This window comes from Miniopterus schreibersii (genome assembly GCF_964146895.1).
Source record: "Miniopterus schreibersii genome assembly, chromosome: 20".
Classification (NCBI taxonomy): domain Eukaryota; kingdom Metazoa; phylum Chordata; class Mammalia; order Chiroptera; family Miniopteridae; genus Miniopterus; species Miniopterus schreibersii.
The window spans coordinates 21494388-21515158 of record NC_138122.1 but is presented as its reverse complement, the minus strand read 5'-3'; the positions used below and the strand labels follow the sequence as shown (position 1 = coordinate 21515158).

Genomic DNA, 20771 nt, shown 5'->3' with positions numbered 1-20771 from the left:
CCAGTGATCTGAGCAACCTATACAACTCCTACCAGTGACCCTGCAATAGAAACTAACCTCTTAAAGATATTTCTCAGTACATAAAATACATTCAAAAGACATTTCTAAAAATAACTCTCCCCTGTAATTCCCTCCTTATGCATCTGGACAGAGACGTCATATTTCCTCCACAAAGCTTCCTTTTCTGTTGCAACAGTAAGAATTTCAATTTCAAACTGAACCAGAACAATTGAGAATTACAAACTCCTTCACAAGACATGATTATTTTTATTAGTAATTTATATAAACTTTCTAAATATGATGGGACACCTTTACATTTTAACTCTGCAATATTTTAAACTAGAAAATAAAGCAATTATAGTTTAAAGTTCTGTCTCTCCTCCCCCCTCTTTTTTCTGCTAACACATGGTCTTCCACAAAAGGGTCAGTGTGATCTTTGCAGACTACAGAGAAGGAATATGATCACAGGAAACTAAAGAATAGAACATTAAGCACATGTCAAGTAATTCAGAAGTTTATAATTTGTCATCTATGAAACAGTTGGTTATATAATTGGTTCAGTTATAGCTGGTTAAATAAACGTCCTATTAAGTAAATTAATAGGATGCAGTTGGTAACTTCCACTTTCCCTCCAACTAGTGTTTTGGCAGGTGGCCATATAATCTGCAATAATCTGTCACTACTCTGAAGCCCCACCCACTTCCTCTGCCCCACCCCCATTCAAACTATGACTGGAATACATCTGGCGTGCTAATATAACATTGAATCATAAAAGGCCTCCCTATCTATAAAAACTAAAATTTGCATAATTTGTACTTTTACTTATTTAACATTCATAAATTTTAAGGGAAAAAACATGATATGATGTCACATTTCAAAGATCAATATTTGAGACTTTTAATTTCCTTTTTTATGTATTAGGAAGAATAGAGCCCCCAAATCAGTACTACCCACTGCAATTCTTCTTGAATAAAAATGTATCCTAGGTACAATGATAAGACTTTTATTTATACATCTAATGTGTGAAGTATTAGGAGTTTGGAAGTCAGGATTACACACATTTCATTTAAACCTTGTTCCAAGAGCCTAGTGAAGCTGGAAAAGAAAAGATTAAGCTAGCTTTCCTGGTTTATAAAACATTTTTGCTTTAACTTTTTAACATCTAAACTATGAGATGTTAAATTAAAAAAAACAACTATCTACTTTCCTACTTCATCTAATTCCATTTTATGGTCTAGAGTATTCCCATAAATTATTACCTATGGCTAAGATATTTTATTTTTTTATATTTTAATAGGTAACTAACCTTATGTACTAATACAAAAAAATTACAAAACAAAGTAAATGTGGCCAAATCTGACTTTTCTGTCTCTAAATTTGGTATTACATACAAGAAATTACTCTGGTCTCTTTCCTATTTTCCCTTCTGCAAAAGGAGAAAAATAGAAGGTGACTTTGTTATTTTTTAAGATCTCTAGGATGAATAGTATGCCATTTGAGTAGCTTAATTTTGAAACAGTGTTTTACAGTAATAATATATTCATTAGATAGAGTAAAATGCATCCATTTAATAAACATGGCCTTTAGTATATTTAAAATTTAAAAGACTCCTGACAATATTTTGATTTTATTTGCAGTTGACTATTTACTTTACTTATCCAGGAGAAAGAAAGAAGAAAAAAAAATCAAACAACTTCTGAAAAAAATTCCTACTATTATTTATTTGTAGAATATCAAACTACAAATTAAAATAAATAGAGCATATGAATCCAGTGACTTTGAGGTTGATTACTCTCAGCTGGACTTTGAGCTAAGGCCATAAATATTCACATGAAGTTCTACAAAGAGTTTATGAGCAATATTTAGACATAAACTATATTTATAATAAAACACTAAATGTAAAACAAAACACCAGCTTACAGCAGATCTTCTCAAACGCATGTCCTATATTTCCAACCCAACACACAAAAGACTTTAAAAAATTCTTTATTTAGCTACAGCAATAATAAGATTGCCCCAGAGGTAGCTTTCTTTAAAAGCTGCCTCTTAATCACTTAGGAAAGATAAACCTGAACTCAAGTTGTAAGAACAGCACCACGCTATCAGCACCTTCATCCCGAGAAAGGAAGTTATTATAGACAGTTTTATAAATGAGACTTAAAGAGAGTACTTCCTGGTCAGACAGTTAACGGCAACTGTATTTTATACAGCTTTACGTTTCGACATTTTGAAAAGAACTTTCTAAAAACTTTTCCTGAATTTACCCCCCAAGTCCTATGAAAGAGGAAAACTTGCTCAAGCTAAACAAATCTTATGTAAAAATCTATGAAATTCTACCTATGTTTACCATTCTGGAATCATGTAAGTATCAGAACTGATTGTTGTTATTGATAATAATATCAGCTTAAGTTTTAATTTTACATTTATTTTATATTTATGCACCCTCCACTTCCCCCCACCCTGTGTGCTAGAATGAGGTTTCCCAGGGCCCATTAAAAGGTAAAAGAAAGAACTTAGTTAAAAGAGGACAACTCACCAATTCCTTGATAATGAAGAAAATGCAAATAATTCACATTTTGATTTTCAAACTTAAAGTTAATTCTCTTTTAAACTTATATCTATATAAAAATGAAGAAACCTTGTACAATCCTAGTAAGGAACTGCAGATGAAAACAGCGTGACCTGGGTGCTGCACATTACTATGGGTATTGCAAGCTTAAGTACTTCCTGTTACAACTCCCATTGGTTCCCACAGGCACAAGTGTCTATGGGTGTTGCCAATTTACCCCTCCTTTCGTAAGTGAACCACTAAAGGAGATTTCAGGTTGGCACAATTAATTCTAAGAACTATTAGGGCAGATCTACCTTGGGCTAATACCAAGAGCCTCCCAAACTAGGTTAATTCAAAAGAGCTGTAGAAAATTTATTTCAATAGATTTTCATTATTTTTCTAAGATGCACTGTTATTAAGTATGTATGTGAATTCACTCAGAAAATATGTATTAATTGCTTTCTCTATGCAAAGCACTATTCTTGGCACTAGGAACAAAGTAATGAACAAAACAAAGTCCCTATGGTCATTCATATCCTATCCAGCGGACTTTTGACGATTTCATATTTGTACAATGAGAAAAATTCCATAAAGATAGATACTAAAGAAATTCGTATGGGAATTCGGAAGGTCAATTTTAGTGCTCACTACTAAAAAGCACTGTAATTAAGGCTGCCACCTTAAACCTAAAAGAACTTTTCCAGAACCTAGTGCATAAAAGTAGGAGTCTTTATGTTTTTAATGTTTCAAAAAGGCCATGTTGGAGGAATCGGCATATGTTCCAGCAGGGAAAAGGAAAAACTTCTCACCATGAGTCACCAGTGACTAAGTTCTTTTAATTCAGGCTTAAAACACATTTCAAACCCAATTACTTGTACACGCAGAAAACTGATAACCCCAAATTAACATCAGAAGCTTGATTTGAACAATTTTCAGGGTTAATATTAGCATATAAGAAAAACAAGTGAAAAACAAGTGAAGTGCTTTGAATGGGATAATGCCCCTCTACTGAATTTTATTATAATTTTGAATTTCTTAGTCTTTAATGCCTAAGGGTTAAGTCAGCAAGCTTCCATTTGATTTTGTTACAATGAACAGTTCTCTTGGATTTTAGCCAGAGTGAGGCACAATCATCTTTGGATATATGGTGTGGTAGGAGGAATGGCTTTCATTTGCATTCAATAAAACAAAAGTATAGTAATTTCAAGGATGCTCAAAGAAAAATGTAAAACCCAGAGAGTAAAATAAACAGATAAACTCTACTTTTCCAATTCTTCTATACTTTACCTTCTTAGGATTTTACTTCCTTATGTTTAAAATAAAACCTTTTTAGCCAACAAACTGGAGAAATTCCAAAAGCCAAATCTATCTAGTCATTCTACAAATATTTATTGAGCACCTACTACATGTTAGGCATTGTTCTGAGTTGGGGATATAGCAATGAGTAAAGCAAAACAATCTCTGCTTTCGTAGACCCTAAACTCTAGCACAAGGACATAAGACAAACAAATAAATAAAATATAAAATATTTGTTATGTCAGAAGGTAATAAGAACTATGGAAAAGAATACAATATGAAAAGTAGGGACAACAATAAGTTCATTTGTTCACATTGCAAATCGCTTATATCACAAAGAAACTTTGCTTTGAAGACCAGAATGTTGGAGCTTTCCCAGACTCTACCTCTAACTCAAGCGAACAACCACCTTCTGTTGCAAATGACAGAGAATCTTATTCCATTTAATGCTAATACCTAGAGAAGGGAAAACAAACTTCCAAAGACCTGAAGTTAGAACTCATTCCTTATTGATAAAACCATCACATAAGGAAACAAAACTAACTAATCCCAAGCACTCAGAGTCAAAGGTCAGTTTAGGAAATACTATCATGCTGAATACAAACATACAAATGTCCGTATACTTGCTACCACTGGCAATAGAATTTACCAACTGTGAGGTTCGGAAGTGAATTCTTTACTCTAGAATTATCCCTGTATCTGACTAGCAGCAATAATTATACTGAAACATTGTCTTTGAACTTAAAATAAGTGTTTACATCTAACACAATTCAACAAGTATTTTATTGAGCAGATACTAGCTGCAAGATATTTGGTTAGATGCATAAGACATTGCCCTTTAAAACCAAGAAGATGGACATCTAGGAAGGATTAGACAAGTACAAACCCTATAATGTAATATCAGAGAGAATATTAGTGTAATAAGAAAAGGTGCAAAGCAAGTACTTAGGTAATTCAAAGGAGGGAGTGGCAAGGAGGATAATCATCTTAAGAGATGATATTGGAGGGTAGGTCTGAAAAACGAGGAACAGAAGGCATTCTAGGGGGAAAATACAGCAGGAACAAAGAAAGACCTGAAGGTAGCAAATAAGTGCTTGGCCAGTAAGCAGGCCAGTCTGGTTGGGGCACAGGAAATTTTTATATTTATATTTATATGTTTATATTTATATTTATATTTGACAACAGGAACCTAAAAACAGGTTGATAAATCTGGACTGAGGGAACTAGCAAAGGTTTTGAACATGTGAGTGGCAAATTCAGGGTTGTACTTTAGGAAGAAAAAGAGAGCAATGGCATACATAGGAAAGATGAAAAAGAAAAGGAGACTGAAAAATTGTCACAGTACTTCTTCCCTAGCACCTTATTAAGGCCCTCACTAGCTCTTTCTTGGACCATTGAGAGGTATAAAATAGAAAGTATACTTAGTTGAAAAACCAGATCTAGGTCACAGTGGTCAATGCCATTGTCTTCATGACCTTGGGAAGACACCCTCATTGTCTCAATTTTCCTCTGTGTGAATCTATTAATTACATTTTTTTTGGAGTCAGGAGCCATAAATTTCAGCAAATGATTAGATACTAGGAGTAGAACAAAAACAGCAATAAAAAATTGTTTCAAGTGATTAAAATAATAGGCAGCTACCATTTATTAAACACTTCCTATGCGTTTGTCACTATACTTGGCACTTTACATAAATCGCTTTATTTATTCCTTAGAAGAATCCCATGAGGTATGGATTCTTATTTTACAGATGAGAGAATTGAGAACTTGAAGACTTAAGTAACTTACCCAGTGCCAGCCAGCTGGCATACAGACAAAGCCAAAATAGGTGCCTAGGTACCTCTGAGGCTAAGGCCCTTTCTCCTTCCAGTATAGCATTGTTTCTTATGTGGCAGATAAGTAAGACTAACATTTGTTCTTGTGTTTCAAACAAATCACTGTCTCTTTTACAACCCTTTTGATATACAAAAAGGTCTCAATGAGGGTAAGAATGTGTGGACATAAATATAACCTACTTATTTGTTGCTCATTAATTCATTCACTCATTCAATTCACATTTATTGAGCATCCTTTATATTTTGCGCCTGGTACTATACCTGGCATGCAAAGATAAATGAGACCCATCTCTGACCTCAAAGTGCTCACAAGCTAGTAAAAGGCAAACACATGTAAACAAGGAACTGATATACAATGACGGAAGAGGATTTTTTGCACAAGAGACAATGGAAGCATAAAGGTACATAAAGCAAAATATTGTAATTTTGTATTTCAGCGATTAAATCTTGACCTAGATAATTTAAAAATTACATTTATTGTGGTTTTTAGAAATATTTGTGCATTTACACACACACACCCCCTTGAAAAAGTAAAGGCTAATGATCACAACAGGAGGAAAATTAGCCATGAACTATGATTGTTTTGTGTGTCGATTGCCAAGACTAGGTGATTAGTTTATTTAAGAAAGCATTCTGCCTTGATTAGTGTTATCTATTGTAATGGGTAAATAAAATGTATTTGAATTCTCATAGCCTTGATTGCTATGGACATAAGCCAGTGTCATTAGAAAGTGAAACACACTCCATAAAAATAAATATATAGCACATGTTTGATCTGGAAATAAAAAGTTATCCCACTGTCCATCAAAAATAGTGGAAAAAAGTAAAATTGAACTTTTTCAATGAGTACTTTGATAATTGACTAATTAAATATTAGCAAAACAAAATGTACAATGTGGGGTTGATTTTGCTATCCATCACTTCACTGAGGCCAGAGGTGAAGTGAAAGGGCCCAAAACACTAAACTCCAGTTTGCAAATTCCATGCTGTGTGCTAAAGACACGTGGACCACATCTCATTGTTTAATGGGATTAGGTTTTGCTAGGTATAAAATGTTTATTCCAATCATCTTATTTCTCTCTCACTCTGGGGATGAAAAATGTGTATTTGTGACATAGTTGATAATTGTTGGGAGACTGTTCTGGTTAACAAATCAGGAAGCTGACCCTTCAATCTTTCTGTTGTAATACAGAAATAACTTAGAAAGACTTTAAATACATTTCAATGTCTCTAAGAAATCTTGAGTCAGAAAAAATACATCATGTTGATTTATAAAGTATTAGGTAACTTTAACAACATAGTAGAGCTGAAATTATAAAATTTATCAATTCCTACTGGTTATCATAAAAATTCTAAATAGTTGTTGTTTTCAATTTGGGGCCCATAGCTTAGAAATGAGTTAGATGACATTTTGGCCTATAAATAAACATATCTAATCTATAATTATAGTTAGATGGATATCACTTATTATTTTTTACTAAGCTGAGTCTAGGTTTAAGAAACAGTAACAAAATTTTAATATATCCTCATAAATAACAAAGCAACCAATTAAATGGCTAAATATAAGGCTAAATAATTACAAACTAAGCTCCGTATGGTGAAATGCAATTAATTGTACAATACCCCAAGACTCAAAACAACTACTTCAAAACTATTCTCTGATCGACAGGAATCTCTCATTGAAGAATGAAAAGAAATCTGAAAATGTCTTCTCTCAGGAGAGTCACACAACACTTTTAGGTGGAAACTTTCTTTCGGCCTGTTTTCTTTTTGGGGGAGGGAAGAAACAAAGAGTGGAGGAAAAGCTTATAAAGAAAAGTGGCGTTTTAACAAAGACTCTAAAATAAAAGTACCAATAGTTAGTTTTCATTCATTCTCCTGTACTACTTGAAACCAACAAATCTGAACACTGGCAAGCGATGAGAACTTTTATTCAAGTTGGCTTAAACATTAAACCAAATTAGATATCAAGGTAGCCTCTGAGGTTACAATGGTTTGACTGTATAGGACTTAAGTGGTAAAGAAAGTGTAAAATGGGTTATTGTATTTACTGGGCAGTACTTGCATCCTGCTAAACTAATAGTTTAAGAACTACAAACCAAAAACAACCTGCATTCTGTGGTTGCTGTAACCATTCATATGGAAGTGTAAGGCTTCTTCTTAATCTCTACTTTTGATTATATATTTTTAATAGAAAAGAGTTTAAATTAGCATAGGTGTAATAACTTCACATATTTATAGTTCTCCTAGTGTTTTATTTTGTGAAACAAATGAAAATAAATACCCACAGAATTCCTACCCTCCTATAACCCTCCTCTCCTCCAGGAATAAACAATTATTGTAGGCCCCTCCTATCACTAAAAATTCTATTACAATGAGTCTCTCTTCAGCGTCTCTGGATCAATATCATAACGTAATGTGGTTGAAATGACTGCTTTGGTAATCACTCAGGGGAGTATCAGAACACTTTCTTTTCTTACAAGGAAATAAATTTAATGTTTTATCTTAAGGAACTACCATTTGTAGGAGTCAGAAATGAGCTAATAAGTATGATGAAAGGGCTTATCTGCTCAAACAGTTTTACTTTGTAGAATTATTGGTACTGAGATTCCCAATCCTTCTACAGACCATTTCATGTTACATGCACTACATAGTGAATATGTGCCCCTTATAAATAAATAACCTCTTGTATTAACTTTGTTTTTACTTGAATTCTACCTAGGGTTCCGGAAAAACAGATTTAATTTAAAAAACTTACACTTAATACATCTTAAATAAGTGACAGTTGCCTCATATTTAAAATTTGTATTTGCTGTTGTTGTTTCTCTTATTTCCATGACTTCTATTTCTCAGAGGAGGACTTTTAGTTGGTGGATTTTTCATAACCACATGAAGTTCCACACTTTCTGAGGCCAGATAAGAAGTGCTCTGTATCAGGTAATATCAGATAAAGTCTCCAAATGGCACATGTCCTCTAATATCACCCTGATGAAGATGACTTCTGAAATTTTTGTCTTGGATTTAAATAAGCAGTTCTACATAAGCCTTCTACATTACATCTCTGGGAAACAACACAGTCTTTCTTCCTCTTAATTGAGCTGTCCATTACTAAACATGGGCAAAGGCTTCTAATAAGATGTATTCTAAACCTGACACAAAAAAAGATATCTAAATAACTATGAAATGATCTAGTAACTACATTCACCATTATTTCCCCAACACCATCATTTGCTACATCTGCTTCTATAAAAAAAGAAACCAGTTGCAAAGAGAAGGGGTGTGGAGAAGCAACACACAGAAAAAGAGGTGAAAAAAAATTCATCAGCAAAACTGCTGGGTACAACTGTAGCAAAGCATGTGCATTCAAGGGAACCTCTGAGAGGTAGTCAGGACAGTATCATCAACATATGCTAAGTCCTCTGAGCCACTAGTCTGGGCATTAGTTTAATTTTCACATCCCTCAAAGTAGGAATCTGCCCCCTAATTCCCACCCCCTATTGCTTCCCTCTATTTGTTTTAGCATTTTAATAGAAACACACTTGCCTCCCACCGGGGCATACAGTGTCAGGTTTAAATAGGCTTATCTCTCTCCTAGGCTCGTCCTGGAATTATGCCTAAAGCCCAGTCCTGGTAGCTTTTAGGATGAGAAATCTAACTGGAAAGCGCTGTTGGCGTAGCAACTCCGAGAGCTCTTTTCCATAATTTAGCCTGACCTTCCAACTACCTTCAACACGTCAAAGTTAAACAGTCAAACTGAGCACCTATCCCTTTAAATCTGCATGGTCGACATGGATCCTGAGGTGCTGCCAAATGTGAAAAAGTTTCTTAGGTCCTTGTGGAACCTGACATGAAAAATATAGGGTCTATCAAAATAAACATCCCAAACGGGGGGTCTCCAAAAGGGTCCCGTTCCCTTTTCAACTTGTTTGGGCTGGGTGGAAGGAGCCCTCTCCCACCTGGCACGTCCTCGGGAAGCTATTAAGCGCGGGAAGCCCCTCCACTCTCAAGGCACCGGCGGCAAACTCGAGGAAACGGCGGACGGGAAGGGCAGCGAGCAGCGCCGCCGCCCTCCCAGCGTCTCGAGACCTCCGTGCTCCGGCCGGCCGGACCCTCCAGCCCGTGCGTTCTACTTAGAGGTTTCATTACATAATCCCTGCCTCACGGAGTCACCCACGGAGTCACGGGGGCTCGGGCTGTCCCCACGCCTCACACGCGACCCTCAGGAAGATCGGGTGACTGCAGACAGCAGCGCGCCCCCCCTTCCCCCCCCGCGCAGCCGGCTGCCCCAACTCGCCCCGCGCAGCGACCCCGACCCAGGCTCCCCCGCCTCTCCCCCCGCAGGGCCCGGGCGCGCTCAGAGCCCCTCGCGGCCCCCCACCCCTCAGGCCAGCTGGTTCCGTCCCTCTCGAGGACCTCTCCCCTCGCGATCTGCTGTCCCAGGCCCTCTCGAGGTCCCTTTCCCCCCTCAGACCCTCTATCCCAACCCCATCAGACCTGCTGTCCCAGCCGCTCTCGGGGACCCCCCTCCCCTCAAACTTGCTCTCGAGGACCCTCCCTCCCACCTGTCCCGGCCCCTCTTGGGAACTCCCCTCAGACCCGCTCCCTCTCGGGGTCCCTTCTCTTCAGACCCGCCGTCCCGCTGCCTCTCGGGGTCCCCTCTCGTCAGACCTGCTGTCCCTGACCCCCTCAGGCTCACGTCCCCTGCCCCTCTAGGGTCCCGACCCCTCAGACGCTCTGCCTCAGCTCCTCTTGGGGTCCGCTCTCCACAGTCCGGACTGTCAAACCCGCTCCCGGAACTCCCCTCACTCGGGTCCTCGCCCACCTCATCCCGCCCAGGGTCCCCTCGCCTAGGCTCGCGCTGTCACAGCCCCGCGCCCCGGTGCTCTCACCTCAGACCTGCTGTCACCACCCCGGCCCGGCGTCGCCGCCGCCGCCGCTTCCTCTCCCACACTTGTTCCCGAGTCGCTTTTCAGCCCTGGTCCCCTGGAAGATCCGTGAGTCCCGTCGCCGAGTGCACGGGCCGGCCGCGCGGCGCCTCTGTCCGCGGTCTCTGCGTCGCGTCCCACTCTCTCACGCAGGACCCCGCCGCCGCCGCCGCCGCCACCGCCGGGCGCCTCACGGACCCTCCGGGGGCCGCCGCCGCTGCTGCTGTCCGAGGTGCGGCTCTTGCCAGGGGTGGCCAATCGCACCCGACTGCGCCGAGCGCGCTCCGCCCCACGGTCTCAGCCCGCCCACCCCGTACCCCCTCGGCCACGCCCCCAGCTCGACTCTGATAGGCTCTCTACTGACCTCCCTTGATCTCGAGGCACAGGCCTGGGGCCGGATATAGGCACTCGATTGAAGGTGCCTGCGAAGCCGAGCGGTCGATGGCGCCTGAGGATTGGCCGAGCTGACTGTGGGCGGGACGGGGCGGGGCGGGGCTTCCTCGGACGCGGAAGACCTGGCCACTTCAGTTACCCACGGGCCCGCCTGGGGTGCGGTCTTTTTTTTTGTTTGTTTGTGCAGCGCGGCGGTCAAAGTTCAGGGCACTCCTCCCCGCGCCTTTACTTTTCTTGGGAGACTCCCAGAGGCCGAGGCCCTCTGGGACTCCCCTGGACCACCATGTTAGAGCCTCCGAGGAGGACCCCATGCTTCCGCTAGACCTTCCACACCTTCTGAGTAATTCTGCCAGAAACTGATGTCGCCCCCCCCCCCACGACTTGTTAATATTTCTTGGATTTAAACTGTTTTTTTCCTATCTTTGTCAAGGGGCTTGCCCTGCCTCGTATGGCGTCCAACAGACGTCAGTTTAATGCTCTTGGGTAAAAGAAATCTACAGACTAGATGCGTGCTCGGCACAGCTAAACGTCCCCCGCGGGTGGGGGGCCCCCTCGATAGGTGCAAGGACAGAGCTTTTAGGAGGAATCAGTTGGTGGGTTTTGGTAATCATTACAGGCGGAACAGGAACTGTCTGGTCGGGGGAAACCCTGATAGCTTCAGCGAGGTCTCAGCAAGCCTGTTCAACACATTCTTTTTCAGGGCCACATGTTTTAAAGGTCCTGTGTGAACGAATGGGCAAAGTATAATAAACTTTGACCCAAGTGCAACCTGTGATAACCGGGGACCCATCTTGACCCCAGGGTGAAAGATGGTGCCTGCCAGGGGTGAAAGTGCATCGTGCTACGCAGAGCCATTCTTTCTATTTTTTGGTGACATTTGGAATATGTTGATGAAACAATACAGGAAACCGAAAACTGCTACTCGCATCCCCTAAGCCCCAAAGTTTATGGACTTTGACAATTCGGTGTTTTAGGAAGAAATGGTTTCATTTCAGAAGCACGATTTGACCCTAAGCCTTGTCAGATTGTGTATATAGGGCCTTTGCGCTCAGAAAACTCTCTACCATTAATTCTTTCTTTTTGGTTAAGTCCCATTGACAACATTTGCGTCCTAAACACTGTACTTCGCCTAGTGTTTTAAAATCACACCCCATTTCAGTTAAGATGGTCCCCTTTAAAGTCTGAGGGTTAGGGGGGGCAAAGAGGGCCTGTGAAAATGGGGCTGGTAGGACTTTACCATTAGTTCTGAAGCAGGGTGGCTGCATGCCATTTGGGGAAGGGACGCCAGGACGTTTCAAGGTGGTAAAACTTCATTTTTGAGAGAACTTGATTTCTATGGGCCTAGAAAGACTGTCCAAAATCGTTATATTAAAATAGCTAGGCCCTCCTCCTCTAAAGAGTATTAAGAGCTCATCTTAGCAATTCTGAAGTTGGGAATATGGATTGGAAGAAATGGGGTGAGTTTTCAGCATCCACGTGTTCAGTTGCATCTATTCATGTAAAAAAGAAATGCGTGACTATTAACAGATGTTATTTGCAATCGGGAAAACAGAAATAAAACATACGATAAAAACCCAAGTGCCTCGAGAGGAAGCCAATTAGCAATGAAATCAACTCTTTTCTTTTTCGATTCATTGTAACGACGGACTCTAATTTCTAAAATGTTGGTGCTTTTTCTGGTCTACGATTACTGTTACTGATAGGAACTCAAGTTGCTCAATCTAGTTGATTACAAATAATTTAGATGTGACCTAACAGCATAAAGAAAGAAAATGATGTCATCCTTTGGACAAGAGACGGTTCTGAAATCTTAGTTTATATGCAAATGGGGGGCCTTCGGTGAGCCCCGAAAATGACTTTTATTTAGAAGGAGCTTCAGAAGATCTCCTAACTCCTGGAAAGACACTGCAGCATTCCATTCTGGAAATTCTTGAGTTTTGTTGGGAGGAAAAAAAATCCCTCTCAAATACAGCCAACATTTTAATGAAGACAAAACAGAAAATAAGCAAAGTTAAAATAAACAGGATGAGAATAAGGTTTTGCACTTTGAGCATCTCTGTGGGGGCCAGTTTAGAGATAAATTCGGTCACAAAGGATCTGAGAATCAGAATATCAGATTCCACCCTTTTTACAGGGCGCTCAACTTTACTACTGGTGAGTTACTTTTTCTATGGAGACTTGGTGCAACATAGAGAGTAGGGTTGCTTTGGATAATCCATGAAACACCTGAGTCTTTTTCCTTATGCCTTTTCTTGCTACACACAACTAGAGCAGGGACATCCTAAATTTGTTCATTAAGCAAAGCTTGTAACACTGCATCCCCTGCTATTCAGAAGGGATCACACAAATCAATTCATGCAGAGATTCCTCTCTCATTTTCTGTTTCCACATAGTATCTTCCTTAAATTAGCCTAATGAACTTCCTGTAGGCAAATGTGCCAGCTGAGAGCTGGTTAGCAAGTTACTAGATTGGGGGGGGGGGCACCACCTTTTGAAAAAACGAATATTCTAAGAAGTATGAGGCAGCTGCACAGTAGGAGGCATGGCTCGATGAGAGTCTAGACAAGGCCGACTGGACGTTATTTATTGATTTTTTAGCCAAGTGGCAGCTCTTTTCTCATCTGTAAAATCGGGATAACATCTTATTGAATAAACCTATACCAATAGAAAAGACTCCCAGAGACTGGGAGAATACCGCTTTCCTGTCTCCAGGTTGGAATGCCAGCATCCTTGTCTTTATTTCAGTTCTCAATAAAGCTTCAACTCGTCAGGGGAGGAACTAGGTGCCTTTCCTTCGGGATGGTCACGCACATTCTAGATGTCTAGGTTTCATGTCGTCCAGCTGCTGAAGGAGAAGACCACCAGCCCTGCAAACCCTCTGCCTCTCACGCCGCTAACAATCCCAGCTTTAGCTCCGACCCCACGCGCCGCCTGGCGGCTGTTTCCGGAAGTCGGGGTCCCCCTGAGCTCCAGGGTCCTCGCCGAGACCAGGCCTGCCCATGGATTTGCCTAACTCTAGAGATTCCGTCTCCGCCCTTACCCGTTATCCGTTGAGGAGTTTAAGGCGGCGATGAAGGGGCTGGGGTTAAGGCGAAGGAGGAGTCCGGCGGCCTCTCCGTTTCCCGAAGGATGGCTGAGTCAGGCGGTCCTCAGGCAGCTCTCGACCCGGAAGTTGCCGCCGGGGCGAGGCCCCCACTGCCCAGCGCGGGCGCGAGGGGGGTTGATTTTCGAAGACGGAGAAGAGGTCGCCGCGGCTCCGGCTTCTCAAGTTGGTCGCTCCCTAGGGCGCTGCTTGGCCGGCGTCGAGTCCGCAGGGCGGGTGGCCGCCGTCCTCGGGTGGCCCGCTCAGCTGTTGTCAGAGGCGACATGAGTGCCGCGGGGCTGTTGGCGCCGGCCCCGGCCCCGACTGGAGCGCCGCCGGCTCCGGAGTATTATCCTGAGGAAGACGAGGAGCTGGAGAGCGCCGAGGACGACGAGCGCAGCTGCCGGGGCCGCGAGTCGGATGAAGGCGCGTCCTTTAGCTCGCTGGGCAGCCCGGGGAGGGCTGGGGCTGCTCGGGAGAGGGGCGGCGCCACCTCCGGGGCTTGGGGTGGGCTGGAGGGGCCGCGGGGAGAGCCGCGGCTCCGGGGAGCCCCCCCCCCCCCACCTGTTCAGGGGTCGGGGAAGCTCTGGGTGCTTTGTACCCTACAGTTAAGGGAAGGAGGGCCTCAGGGAGCTGTTGTCACAGGTTCTGCTCCTCGTTTCCCCCGCCGTCTCTGGTCTTCCCGGGTTGGAAAGAGAAAGCCATCTATTGAGTGCCTCTCCCCGTTTAGTTCCCGACGGGATTAGAGCAAAGCCGTTGGGCCTCCGGGTTCCCAGGTTGCTTGCTCCCAACCCTCTACCCGCCCCCCTCCTCCTCCCCCGGGCGGGGGTGGGGGGGATGCTTTAGTCAGACTTACTATGGGACCTGGCAGCGTTAGATGCAGGTCTAAATTTGGCTCCCTTAACCCACCTTTTGACCGTAGATAACTTGCTTAAGCTTAGCGAGCCTCGATTTCTCCAGCAAATACAACACATTCCGGGCTCCCGAGTGCAGGTGTGAGGATTGAATGAGAGCAAGTATTATTGTACTGGCACCTTAAAGCCTGCTCCTCAGGAAATAACTTAGTTTTTTTTTCACCTGTGGGGAAACGGACACCCGGGGGGTGGGGGGTGGAGAGGGAAGGAAGGGGTTTGAGTTTGCTTAATGGTGCCCAGGGGTTGTGTTTTGAAGTTCCACGCTCTTTGCATGATCGTTACTGCCTCTCAGAGGCTTGCTTTTGGAACTGGGTTTTACACTTCGGCAAGTGTGAGGAACACTGTTTTCCGAGGGATTGAAGGAGCGTGGCTGGAGGGGAGAAAGAGGAGAGAGAGACCAATAGATGGGTGGGGTGTTTTGGCAGAAAATAGGGCTGTGGAGCAAAAGGCCAGACCAGCTACCTGAAAACGAGTATGTTTTATTCATCTCAGTTCCCCAAGTGCCAAGTGCTGTGGCTGGCTCGGGACAGGAACTCGGTGAAGGTCTCTTGACTGAAGGAGGGCAGAAGGGTTTGTAGAGAATTGGACTTGTAACAGCCTTTAAAAAGGCAGCTGCATATGCAGATGTGACGTTGAAGGAGCTAACTGCGTTTGGTTTAGCCATGTTTGTAGACTAGGCTTATCCAGAAATTTTGAATGGGGGTCATTTGTCACTTGTACCGCTTTTAATGCCCACAAGGGGGAGCAGTGAGGCAAAAATTGATTTTTTTCTCCCCCTTAGGTAGGGATGTTGACCAGCCCTTTGCTTATTCTAAGAACAGTGTTTAAAATGTACTGAAAGTTTCCGTGTGAACATCTTGTCTCCCTGTAGTTGTAACTTTGAAAATATTTCAGTTATTAGAGTTCAGTTCATTGATTCGGATTCTCCTTTGTATATATGTGACGAAAAATCTGTTAAGAGTGCAAACTAGGCATATACCAGAAGAGAATGTACATGGTAGGTTGTCTTGGAGTAGTGACCAAGGCTTGTCTGCCTGTAGTTTTCCAGTCTTACACCCACATCTCCTTTTCCTGAACTGCCAGTGTCCTGCAGCAGCAGCAGCCTTGACCATGACTGCCTGTGTCTGATGCACCCTGTTCTCTGGCTGCACTTGAGGTGAAGGCAAGCTCTTTGCGTAAATCTGACTGTTTAGGAGTTGGAAATGGCATTTTCTTTTTTGAAGTAACATTTTTTTAAGTGATGGCTTCACTCAGGCCTGCATTGACCGGAATTATTATTCTTTTTTTGTTGTTGTTGTTTTTTATAAATCGAGAAGTTTATTAAGTGTGTCAGGTGATAATCAACTCTGTGAATGATTTTAACAAATCCTTCTTTCCTGATTTTACTTAGACACTGAGGATGCTAGCGAAACTGACCTGGCAAAGCATGATGAAGACGACTATGTAGAAATGAAGGAACAGTGAGTATGATTTTTAGATTTCCTTTTTGGAATATAGAATTAACAAGAAAATCTCTAGAGTGATCTTGTGTGTATGGCTTTGACCATAGTGCTTCCAGGGACCATGTATATGTGTGCAATCCTCCCCCCCTTTAAATTTGTTACATTAAACCAGTCTTCCTGTTTTAAGAATCTTTTGAAGATATGCTAGAAAGAACCTTGAAGGAGTGTTCCCCAGGGAATGAGGCCATATAACAGGAGAGAACCGTTTCTCACTTTTTTTTCTAAGCTGTGAAAACCATCAGAGAGGGTTTCACAGCTACTTGGTTCTCAGATAGGCATGACCCCACCTGGCATTATCTACATGCTAGATGGTGTGCTAGATTCTGGAGAGCTCAGGGTGACCAGGTTTGGAGAGCAGGATTCCTGCTCCAGTGCACTTTCCATTTATCACACGTTCACACCCTAGCCTTCTCATTGTCTTCAACAGAGCCACAGCTAAGTATGCCCAGAGAAACTAAAACCACTCACTTTTATTGTAAACATGGATGCAAGACAGTATAAAAAACCATACCAATAAGTATTTGTTGAGTGTATTTTGAGGTTCTTGATTTGACTTTAAAATCTATAAACTAGATGGTCCACATTTCCTTTCCTTATAGATCTTATTTGCAAATGTTTTGTGACCATTCTCTGAATTCTGTCATTCTTTTCAACCTTTGGAACCTGAAGAGGTAATTCAGTTAAAATCTGACCAGTGCTGCTGAATAAAGGAAAGTTAACTTCATGTGATTTTTCCCATAGCTTCATCCTTGACACTGTGCTTGCTTTTTTTTAAAAAAATTATTTTTATTCTCTTTAGGCTTTTTACTGATTTACCTTGACCCATTTGAAATGTATTCTCACATGCCTATTCTTTTTCCAAATCTGAATTTTTTGTTGTTTTTACTTCTTCAGTGTGTTAATATTCCCTTTCAGAGACAGACTGAGAATTCCATGGTGGAAAATTTAGTATGCTGGGTTCCATATACTGACTTCTTGTGTGCAGTTTACATACCCATTCCCTCCTGTACTTGACACGTTTCAAAATTCTTTAGAGACAGTCTTTTAAAGAATGTGCCCCTTAATATTTGACGATAAATAGTTTTGATTAAAATGGAATTCCTTGCGTGCTTCAAGGCGAGCACTGAGAGTATATCAAAATTTTCCTAAAAGAATCAGACACGCTGAGTAATTCTCAGATTCTGCCTGCTTCTTCCTTAACCTGTAGATAGTTGGGGGTATTTGCAGGCTTTATTTGACCAAGCAAAATGCTGTTGTGCCTGTTATCTGTAGGATAGTGGGTTTTGGGTTTTTTTCAGGTTGCAAATCTTGTTTTCGAAATTGGGGGTGTTTTTCAGGGAGAAATAAAAATATTGCTGAATTGTGATTTACATGTGAAATCTACCATTCAAACAGACTTGCCAGAGTGTATAATTGCCTATAGCTCAGTCACTGTGAGAGGAAAAAAAATAACACACCAGGTTCTTTTGCTTTATGTGTGCTATGTGTTCTTATCCAGCTGGGGCTGAAAATAAATCATGCATTTTAACTTTTGGTACTGAATTACTATTATTTTTCTGATCCTAAAAAAGTAGTGCTTTTAAAAATGACATGAAGATTTATTAACTTAGTGCTTACACGGCAATGCTACTATACAGAAAAATGTGCTGAAGGCATAATCTTGCCTCTTTGGAACTTATAATCTAATTGTAGAGTTGAGATATGAGCCATGTTTAATGCCTTTCCTACATTTGTGTGTGTTTTACTTATCTTGTAAATCTAGAAGGAAATGGCCTCACACTTTGAAATTTTCTTTGTATGTTCTTGCCTAACTCTTTATCATTGCCACTTATTTATCAAAATCTGCATGTCCATTCATGTTTGTAGATTTTAGACTGATTCTCTAAAGGTGGGATAACAGAAGAATCTACAAAATTGGGATAGGATTCAAGCACACAGAATCCTTGTCCCTTTCTGATCCCTTTAGCTGCTGGTACATTTTAAACAGCTAAAGGATACTGATGACATTTCTGTAACAACCCAGGTAATAATTTCTGTGTGTAGATTATTTTGGAATTGAGTACTGAATGTTTTTGTCTTTCAGTGTGGCTTTCCTTTCTTTACAGGATGTATCAGGATAAACTGGCTTCTCTCAAGAGACAGTTGCAACAACTGCAGGAAGGTTGGTGTGCGATTTAATCCTTCATGTCTAAATATACTTCTTAATATTGCAAACCTTTGAAATCTGTGTATTTCACTTCTCTGTTGGAGTGATTTACAATTTGGTGGGGCTGATTTTAGCTGTGTCAGTGTACATCTTGCTGTCTTCTGTCAGTAAGTTTGATTTTCAAGCCATTTTGAATGTCACTTAGGGCCTTCTGTAGAGCATGAACTGAATATCACTGTGCCTACAGCTGGACATTTTGTAGGAGTGATGATGTTTCCAAAAAGTAAAGTTGCACTAAACTAAATACTAATGAACTGTGGATTTTCCTTACTTTGTTTTCTCTTTTTTACTTGGTAAATTAAAAATGGATCGTGTCTTGTTGAATACTGCCTTTCTGCTAAAAGCAGTTCAGCATGGGGGTTAAGAGCACAGGCTCTTGAGTCTCACCATGGGTTTGAATCCCAGCGTCACTGCTTTCTAGAGATTTGACCTTGGGCATATCCCTTGGTCTTGCTTAATTTGTTTTCTGATCTACAAAATGAAAAAAAAAAAGACAGTGTGTGAGATTATGTGCAAAGAATGACTAGCACTGTCCAGCACACTGTGAGAGCTCAGGGACAGTTAGCTGCTGCCATTAGCTCTTTGGCTTCATTTTGTGGAGTCCCCTCATCAGTGAAACTGCTTTTCTACTGGGTACTTTCATTGCTTGGACTGTTCCGTCTTGTGTTGATTTCTGCTTAACAGTGAAAATGTTCCCATGAGTTGCAATCACACATCTTTTTAAATTTATTTTTATTTTTTCTTTCCATGATAATGGAACTATCGCCAGAGAAAGAAATACATTCTACTCTGGCAAGTCTGTAAGGAAGGCATGGTTGAGTGGGGGATTTTGAAAAAGATGCTGCTAATACAGGGTGGGGCAAAAGTAGGTTTACAGTTGTTCATATGGAAAATAATATAAGAATAAACTCTGTGTTTTGCATACTTACAACTATAAGCCTACTTTTGGCCAACCCTGTATGTCTGACTAAAGCATTATGATTAGGAAACACTTCCCACACTAATTGGGACCCTCATAATGAGCAGCTTTTGGGAAGAGCAATGAAATGAGTAGGGATTTGGTAGGACTCAAAACCTGAGCTGTCCAGTATTATCACTAGCCACGTGTAGCTATTTATATTAAATAAAATTAATAATTTGATTCTTAGTTGCATTAGCCACATTTCAAGTGCTTCGTAGCCACGTGTGACTAGTGGCTACCATATTGGACAGTGCAACATAGAACATACCCATGATTGCAGAGACAGTTCTAGATGGCAGTGATCTAGACCTTAGCTTATAGAAAGAGAGAGAAGTTTTCCCAGGAAAGGAAAGCTCGTTGACTCAAACTGTAGCGACAGGTGATCAGAATCTCTCAAGTTGCCTGCGCCTTTCTCTGACCCCTCGCTCGCTCTGGAGGGTGTCAGCCCACTGCATTGCGGTGACTTCTGCCGTGTCTTGGTTGGGAGCCAGAGTCCACTTAGCTCTGCGTGTGCCTTTTTGCGGTTTGCGTTTCTTTCTGATGTTACTAAGACAGTCGCTGTTGGTGCTGGAAAGTACCTGTAGGGACCAAGACCGAGGGCATGTCTTCAAGGTGACTTTGTTGTAATCCTCACTACCAGGCACGCTGCAGGAGTACCAGAGGAGGATGAAGAAGCTGGACCAGCAGTACAAGGAGAGGCTGCGCAATGCGGGTAAGACGCCCTCAGCAGGCTGTGCCGCCTGCGTGCTCCCCCCCAGCCCGTCGGTGCGCTGCGGGCGCGGGAGCTCTTCCCCACATGTCTCAGATATGGCACTGAGGGGGCGTTTCAGGGAAGAGAGACTTCAAAGGTGCAGTTATGTGAAATGCTTCATCTTTTTCCCAGTGGCCATACTCAAGGCTGATAGTAGAGGCTCCTTGCAGTCAGGGTATCCCCCCTGGTGCCCCAAGAATTGCGCATTCTTTCTTGGGCCTGCATGGCTGGCTTAAGGGACGATCAGAGGAGCTGACATGGAAAAGGATTGTAGGTTGTTTTACTCCTGTTTTGAGTTTTCTGCTTCTGGTATTCTGTGCTCTGGGAGGACATCTTTTAAATGTATTATAAACAT

At 41.9% G+C, this 20771-nt stretch overlaps 2 protein-coding genes across 3 annotated transcripts in view; one reads left to right on the top strand and one right to left on the bottom strand.

Moving 5' to 3' along the window:
• The window catches only part of TAOK3 (TAO kinase 3), a 104221-nt gene extending 93342 nt beyond the window's left edge, over window positions 1–10879 (bottom strand). For both annotated transcript variants that reach the window (XM_081122594.1, XM_081122596.1), the window contains exon 1: window positions 10572–10879. The gene's annotated coding sequence lies outside the window, so the exon portion shown is untranslated. The remainder of the gene's footprint in view (window positions 1–10571) is intronic.
• A 3007-nt stretch (window positions 10880–13886) lies between these two features.
• The window catches only part of SUDS3 (SDS3 homolog, SIN3A corepressor complex component), a 29158-nt gene continuing 22273 nt past the window's right edge, over window positions 13887–20771 (top strand). The window contains exons 1-4 of the mRNA XM_081122988.1: window positions 13887–14508; window positions 16387–16456; window positions 18604–18659; window positions 20306–20377. Of these exons, the coding sequence (XP_080979114.1) occupies window positions 14130–14508; window positions 16387–16456; window positions 18604–18659; window positions 20306–20377 (577 nt within the window). The 5' untranslated portion in view covers window positions 13887–14129. The remainder of the gene's footprint in view (window positions 14509–16386; window positions 16457–18603; window positions 18660–20305; window positions 20378–20771) is intronic.